We start from the raw sequence: 8,263 nt of genomic DNA, 5'->3' as shown, positions 1-8,263 counted from the left end.
ATTGTTTTTTCAATTTAATACTATTATTCTATTGACAGAATAACAAAAGATATAAAACTACAAAGTATTGCATATACAAATAGTGCAGTTTATGGACTAAAAAATTGGCGTCCATCTAGTGGCGAAACGGGAGAACTAAACCTAAAAAATTAGAGTCCGAACACGCATGTAAGGAAAATAAAAAAATGAATATTCCGGCACTTTGGCGACGTAGTATGGTTCCTAAGGCATTTAGAAACAAATTTCTATTAGGGTTTGATGCGTTTTGATGCATAATAAACCCAGAAAATGAATTTTTGTCGTATTCGGTCGAAAACGGTACAGGTGGCGCCATCTAGCGGCGAGCGGCGGAACTACGAAAAACTAAAATTTCTATTTTCTCGAGAACTAGGGACTTTTCCGAAATTCTGAGATATACAAATTGTTCCTTATCGCCTACGGAATCGAATGAGTCGTTTCATAGCCTGCTAGGACCATTATTAAAGAAAATAGAAAAATAGCCCATTTCATGGACCAAAAAATTGCCGTCCATCTAGCGGCGAAAGTTGGAACTACAAAAATAGAAAATCTCGATTTTCTCGAAAACTAGGGACTTTTTCGAAATTCTGAGATATACAAATTGTTCCTTGTGGCCTCAGGAATCGAATGAGTCCTATTGTAGCTTTCTAGGACCATTATTAAAGAAAATAGAAAAATAGCTCAGTTCATGGACTAAAAAATTGGCGTCCATCTAGCGGTGAAAGTTGGAACTACAAAAATAGAAAATCTCGATTTTCTCGAAAACTAGGGACTTTTCCGAAATTCTGAGATATACAAATTGTTCCTTGTGGCCTCAGGAATCGAATGAGTCCTATTGTAGCTTTCTAGGACCATTATTAAAGAAAATAGAAAAATAGCTCATTTCATGGACTAAAAAATTGGCGTCCATCTAGCGGTGAAAGTTGGAACTACAAAAATAGAAAATCTCGATTTTCTCGAAAACTAGGCACTTTTCCGAAATTCTGAGATATACAAATTGTTCCTTGTCGCCTACGGAATCGATAGAATACCATTATAACACGCTAGCATTATTAATAACGAAATTAGAAAAAAGGTATAATTCATGGACTTTTTCGATTAGTTCCAACTTTTACCGCTAGATGGAAGCCAATTTTTTAGTCCATGACATGGGCTATTTTTCTATTTTCTTTAATAATGATCCTAGCAGGCTATAATTATACTCGTTCGATTCCTTAGGCCACAAGGAACAAATTGTATATCTCAGAATTTCGGAAAAGTCCCTAGTTTTCGAGAAAATCGAAATTTTCTATTTTTGTAGTTCCAACTTTCGCCGCTAGATGGACGACAATTTTTTGGTCCATGAAATGGGCTATTTTTCTATTTTCTTTAATAATGGTCCTAGCAGGCTATGAAAGGACTCATTCGATTCCGTATGCGATAAGGAACAATTTGTATATTTCAGAATTTCGGAAAAGTGCCTAGTTTTCGAGAAAATCGAAATTTTAGTTTTTCGTAGTTCCGCCGCTCGCCGCTAGATGGCGCCACCTGTACCGTTTTGGACCGAATTCTACAAAAATTCATTTTCTGGCTTTATTACGCATCAAAACGCATCAAACCCTAATAGAAATTTGTTTCTAAATGCCTCAGGTATCATACTACGTCGCCAAAGTGCCGAAATATTGCACTTTGCATGCGCAGTAAAATTGACATAGGCGGCTCATGTACGTATCGGAATGCTGACACAAAATAATTAATTACTCATTACCCGAACATTATTTATGAACTTTTATGATCGAACCATGTACATAATGCATTGCTGACCATTCTTCAATCATAAAAGTGCACAAAATATATCCACAAAATGTATATTTAATTATTCAATATGACCGCGTGTATACCGCTTCCTCATCCTAGCAATAAATGTTAATATTCTTTTATTTTATTTATCTAAATAAAACTTTATTTTTATATTATGTTTTCCTTAAATTTTTTAAAAATAATAGAGGCTGATTAGGGTACTCCATTTGATTGAAACCTGTACTTTACTTAGTTTAAAATTGCCGCGCATGTGCAGTATATACTTCGCGCATGCGCACAATGTCTCATCGCCGATACAGCAGGTGATTTTGGTAATAAATAAGTTTACAACACATATATAATTCTTGCAAAACATTCGCCTTTTTATTTCATATGTACATACGTGACACGCACGTTCGCGTTCAACTCGGTACAATTTGAAACGACGGTCAACAAACGATAACAAGATTCAAAATAAATGCATCTGGTTACATGCTTAATTAAAGGATTAATTTGAACGCGCGCGATGCCGCGTAAACGTTACGTTAGCAAAATGTCGCGGTAAAAGAAAAAGAGAACGCTTGGAAAACAATTAATACGTTCACGCGGATTCTTCGGAATTGAACGATCAGAATTTGATCGTCCATTTCCGAAATCTTTTCTATTATGGTAATAAACAATTCGAAAAACAAATGGATCGTACAAACAAGATGGAAGTATAGAGCGCTACAATTTACAATGATCCTTAATAGTACTATAAATCACACGGACATCGTTTCATCGGACAAGTACCAAACAGTGTATTTTCTTTCTCGTTTTCCTCGTAATCGCGCGTGTTGGTTGACTAGAACTTCGAATATCACGTCTTTAGAACTCTATTCAACGTTCTTGTCGAGTATAATAATAAAATGATCGAATAAAATCCTGAGATAAATCTGATATTCCATATTTTGATGCGTAACATTGTGGAAGATAATGTTTCTCTCTTTCTCTGGCTATACGCGTGTATAATACTTCTTCGCGACACGCATCTCCGGTTAGACTATCTAATTAACCCCTTGTTATACAATTTAATTAAAAATAATTTTCTCTATTTTCTGTTTCGCACCATCAATGCAACGGTCAAATAAAACGAGACATCATCTTATGATTCGTTAATTTCCGCCATTTTGCCGACTCACCGAGCCAGTCAAGAGACGCTATGAAGAGGTTAACAACGGCTATACAACGAGTTTGCTCTACAAATTTATCCGTGGTAATCTCGTTGAAGAGAAATCGTTAAAACATCTGTCACATGCGTAAGCGTTATTTTCATCGAACCTCTTTCTGTTACAGATTTCTTCGTCCACGATGCTTATCTTATCCTAGAACCGAATTATACAGTCGTCCCGTTCGTTAGCGTTTACAGTTATATACAAAGACACGCTCGAAATGGCTTTCAACGAACAGTCGACGAGCTTCGCCATTCAATCACATTCTCGACATTCGCGTTTCACGACGCTAGAAGCGTGACTCTTACAATGATACCATATCGATTAAGCGATGGCTATGTACAAAGATATTCCGCGATGCGTGACAACATACTTATGTCATAAGATAACGTTTATAGTACAAAGGGATTAACGGTAATGCTGGCTCTAACTATCACTCTGTATGATCAGAACGATCACGGAATATGTACAAGACGGTAGAAACGAAAGTGCGCAACGGGGTGCCTTTATATACAGGCTGTTCAAGACAAAGGTCGTGGCAAACTTATTGACAAATGAAAAATGATTAATAAACAGGACCCAGAAATATAACCAGACTGAAACTCATTCCTGAATCGTACACGCGTTTATCAAACATCTTTCGTTTAGTCTAACGAGTACCGTACATCTTTTGAATTTGGCACCACCTTTCTTCAAACACCCTGTACACTTATTTATAGTATGTATAGCAAATTCGATTGTGGAAGATAAAAAATAATTTCGTATTATTGCCATGTGTATTTACGACCGCAGGTTTTCTGAAATGTCTGGAACATTTATCGCGAAACATGTATAATTAATGCACACCATGAAATACGAATAACGATACTATTTATAGTCCTAGCTATTTCGTACACGCGTACGGACGATTCATGGCCGTTATCTGTACAAAATATATTTTAAATAACGAATAGAGTGAAGCCATAAAAATAGAGGAATATATGTATATGTATATATATATATGTATATATGATTTCTAATGCATCATGAATTACATCTCTAGTTACAGCGTTACGATAGCTGAATTTTTGTTCCTTTACACCTATTAATAATTAAAGGACCATTTAAATAAATGATCTTAATGTATATGGTGAAAATAAAATACGTGAAGCTAAATCTGAGTCGGTAACTCGGTCTGTTGGTAACACGGATTAAGCTCGAATTTAATGTACTAGTATGAATACTTATAATACTTCTTTCCTTTATAAAATAAAATTTACAAGTAACTTTAACAAATCTACTTACTATGAAAGCAACTTATAACAATGCAAACAAGAACTCAATACAAAAAACAATGAGTGCGTTAATTGTCTACCTTAATATAGTCAGTTGCTTTATCACAATAAAGAATATATATTAGTATCCGTTATCCTCGCACTATCTTTTATGCAAAATAAATTGAATCGAGTGTATGTGTATGTATGATATACATGTATATATACATATATATATATAGAGAGAGACAAAGGTGCTCATGCACGTGACCGCCTCTGAAAATTCCTTTTTTTCAAATGATACAAACAATTGGACTAAAAAATAATGTTTCTCTCTTTGAAGATGAAACTAGTTCGGCATCGTAGAAAATATTTGTACACAGAAACAAAAGGAATCTTTAGCTTTACATTTTACAGGCTTTCCGAGTGATCGGATTTCAATCACTGCTGGATCATAACGGTAAAAGATCGATCAAATTAGCACGGGGTTGTGTCAACGACTCGGGAAAGAATTCCGTCAACTTGTCGTACAGTTCGGTTCTTAAGGTGTGGATGTCGCGCGTGGTCGGACAATACAACGACGACGTATCCATATTAACTAAATTTCCTAATACGGCGTTCGGATTGTTCGAATTTGCGGCTTCTCCTAACAAGGAGTTTTGTTCTCTGAATAAAATAGACGTTAACAATTGAAACTGTAACGAAGAAATGCACAAATTTCAAAATGCGATATAAACCATGTGTATCCTTTGTTGACAAAAAAAAAAGGTACCTCTTTTGTTTGTTCCACGTCGTTATGGTCGATGATTTCCGATACTTTAGTTTGCAAGTATTCGAGAGCTTCGACGCTGTTGTTCAAAGCCAGTTCTTCAAACTTGTGCTTTCTGATCAGTAACTTGCACCGTTTCAGAATTTGTTCGTGAGACGGTCTGCACAATTTCAGTTGCCAAAAATCGTCGAGTCGTAAGTTGGGAAGACAAGCCCTTCCAGGATTTCCACCGAATAAAAAGTGGACCTAACGGAAAATTATTTGCAATTATTATGATAAGACAACTTTGTGAACACAGTACAAACCTTTTTAACATGATCATAAACCAACTGATGAGCGAATCGTGGACACGGTTCAAAATCTTGCATTTTACTCCAGTATTTTTCTCCGATGTTATCATTCCTGTAAATACAAGACCACCTGTTCTTCTTAATATTGTATACCCAGAAAGAATGTTGTACACTGTCGGATCTTTTAACTTGGTCTTTGCTTAAACCCTAAATAATTGAGTAAATTATTTGATGTATTTTTGATAGTTTGATAGTACAAATTTAAAGAGACAAACCGATAAAACATATATTTCTCCCAGCTCAGGATCAATTGTCGCTCTCTGCGTGAAACCAGCCATTGGAACGTGATTCGAGTCTTTCGCACCAAAATCGTTGAAGATGTGTTCGATATGGTTCGTGTCGACTTCGTACGTGAAGAAATCACTGAGATCTTCTTTACCCCTTTGACCTGTTAGAATATATAGTTTTCGCGATCCCTAAAAAAGAACGTACAACTTCAAGTTATACGTAACTATATTAATTTTTCGAATACGTACCGAATGGAACAACATAGAATGTCCGGCTCTAGACGTAACCGCTGGTACATTAGGAGGACACGGTCTGGCACTATCACAGGCAAGTCTGGTCCAGGTGCCGGTTGGTATGTGATAAGAATACAGGCCAGAAAAAACTGGTTCGGTGGAACTAGACATCATACCATGTTCTTCAGAACTGTAAGTTACGTAGTAGACGAATGTTTTAAAACACTGGTCTATATAATAGTGTTGGTAGACTTACTTCGTTGTAGAAACTAAAATCCGACCACCGAAGACATAAATTGTTCGTTTTTCAACATCCATAGACATTTGGTGATCAAAAATTAATTGAGGCCCTCCCACGGCTCCTGTGTCTTCAGATATTTGTGTCCATTTGTTGGATTCGATATCATACACGTAAAAGTCGCTCTTTAAATTTTCTGGCACTCTACACTGTGCATCCAAATATCTACCAAGTGTAAAAAGTTGTCTACGTTCCGGATCAAGGCACATTTTGTGACAAGATCTTGCACTCGGACCACCCTACAATTTGATGTTTAAATTTTCTATCAAAAGATACGTGGATCCTTCTTCGAAAACTCACCACAGCTTCTGTATCCTTACATATAATGGTCCACTTATTAGTAGCTATACTATAAGACCACAAATCTGAAAGATCTTGATTTCCATCCCAACCCCCAAACAAATATATAAGTTCTGCAGACGAGTCAAACACCATTTGATGACCCCCTCTCATTCCTGGCTTCATATCGCTGCAGGATAATTTAGTCCAAACTGCTCTATAAGTCTGAGCATTGATGTAGTCATTTAAAAGACCCACTATATATCACAAGTGATATATTAATTACATTACCTCTCAATTTACATTAAATATTACCAGAAATTAAATAAAAAGAACATACTCATTACAGCATTACTTATGTAGCACTCAGCTTGCGAATGATCACCCTTTGTAACTAATAAATCATATAACCCTGTCAATCTAGAATCTTCCAATGGAACACCAGTAACTCTTTGTAAAGTCTCTACAATTTCTGGTTGTTCCAGTTTCCTAAAGTGTTTCATACACAACCTTATCACTTCTTTTTGGCGATACTGAAATATGTTTTTATGGTAAATAAGAAGATATAATTTATTGTTATCTATAACAAATTCATGCGTACAAATATCAGTATGCATTACAGTTAGAAATATGTTTTTGTATATTTACCGCGTTGAGCCACTCTATACTGGGCCTCACAATTTTATAATCATCAGTGCCAGTTAATCGTACATGCCAGATAGAGAAATTAAAACTAGGGCCCCACGATTGTAATGGGAGAATCTTTATATACCTAACTGGAAAGTAATTTTCCTCATTTCCTAGTACGTGTTTTAAGTCAAACGTTTCTGGTATAGAATCATTTTTTAGACCACTAAAAAAGATAATCAGTTTTTAGCATAAATATATATTCGCTCAAAGCATAAACTTTGTACTCACCTTTCTAAAAGTTCCATCATATTTTCTGGTTCTAAACCACCGTATACTTTAAACTTTTTTATGTTACATACATGTGTTTTTTCATATTTGCCAAATGTAATTTTTTTCACGATCGAAGGACATTGTAATTTTAATATAAGAAACTGAAAAATTAGGACTTCCATCGTATACATTTGTCTTTGGAAAAAAATTTAAACGAGACAAAATGATAAATTTATTACGCGTTAATCGAAGATTCATAATTCGAATCACTTTAAAAACTCGTTAAAAATTTTATTCGAATTTATACGCGTAAACCGAATTATTTTCAAACAATGTTTACCTGCGGGTGATTGTCAATATCAGAAGACCAGCGCGACGTTTGATCCGATGGTTTATCTACAAGGATATTTCTAAAAAGTAAAAGAGCAAATATTAACTTAACATTTTTCACGAAATCCGGCGTGATCGGTTCAATTATTTATCGCATAATTTCATATATAGAGTGCCTTGTTTCTCGTCATAACCGTTAGATTAGGTTAGAGAATCGTTATCTGGTAACAACAATTATCCCGTTTGTAATTACAATATTTCTATTTACAAGAAAATTGTTTAACTATTCGTAAACGCTTACTCTGGCACGTACGACGAAGAAAAGCTGGAGCACTTGTAAATTTTAAACTCCAAAACTTTCTGAAAATTGCTATTCTCGTTGGCCGCCATGTTACACAAATGACATAAGCTTTAGCACTAAATGTGCGTGCCATTTTTATAGATACATAGCCTAGGGACGAGCGCCATGTGAAAACATGATCCGGTGAATACTATAGCGCCGAAGTAATTAAATATTAATCATCATAACGTCCAAGATAGCTTTAACTTAAATTTCTATTAAATTACAATTTTTGTACGTGTGTTGCTGTTCGTTAAATTCAAATTACGTATTCG

The 8,263-nt window shown here is 35.3% G+C and overlaps 1 protein-coding gene across 2 annotated transcripts; it reads right to left on the bottom strand.

Annotated features, from left to right (window-relative positions):
- Positions 1 to 2,156: 2,156 nt before the first annotated feature.
- Positions 2,157 to 8,224, bottom strand: muskelin (muskelin 1). 2 transcript variants are annotated; one of them, XM_003699222.3, is made up of 12 exons: positions 7,950 to 8,224; positions 7,659 to 7,728; positions 7,337 to 7,479; positions 7,067 to 7,271; positions 6,759 to 6,951; positions 6,440 to 6,675; positions 6,098 to 6,378; positions 5,857 to 6,031; positions 5,596 to 5,796; positions 5,336 to 5,527; positions 5,034 to 5,276; positions 2,157 to 4,956 (listed from the first exon to the last, which is right to left on the bottom strand). In XM_003699222.3, the coding sequence occupies exons 1-12, from the start codon at positions 8,036 to 8,038 to the stop codon at positions 4,714 to 4,716; spliced, it is 2,271 nt and encodes a 756-aa protein (XP_003699270.1). In that variant the 5' UTR covers positions 8,039 to 8,224; the 3' UTR covers positions 2,157 to 4,713. The 2 variants fall into 2 exon arrangements, with proteins under 2 accessions (XP_003699270.1, XP_012154161.1); XM_012298771.2 differs by having other exon boundaries at positions 5,857 to 6,004.
- Between the last annotated feature and the right edge of the window lie 39 nt (positions 8,225 to 8,263).

Source organism: Megachile rotundata, chromosome 11 (genome assembly GCF_050947335.1).
Source record: "Megachile rotundata isolate GNS110a chromosome 11, iyMegRotu1, whole genome shotgun sequence".
NCBI lineage: Eukaryota > Metazoa > Arthropoda > Insecta > Hymenoptera > Megachilidae > Megachile > Megachile rotundata.
Note: the sequence above shows the minus strand (reverse complement) of the source record. Positions and strands in the feature narration are given on the sequence as shown.

What these genes read in the sequence shown, in the direction of transcription:
- muskelin (XM_003699222.3), bottom strand. Translation starts at nt 8,038, where the DNA reads ATGGCGGCCAACGAGAATAGCAATTTTCAGAAAGTTTTGGAGTTTAAA. An exon ending in ATTTTAGTTTCTACAACGAA is followed by an intron (nt 6,032 to 6,097) that starts GTAAGTCTACCA and finishes CGTAACTTACAG; the next exon opens with TTCTGAAGAACATGGTATGA. An exon ending in ATTCTATGTTGTTCCATTCG is followed by an intron (nt 5,797 to 5,856) that starts GTACGTATTCGA and finishes GTTCTTTTTTAG; the next exon opens with GGATCGCGAAAACTATATAT.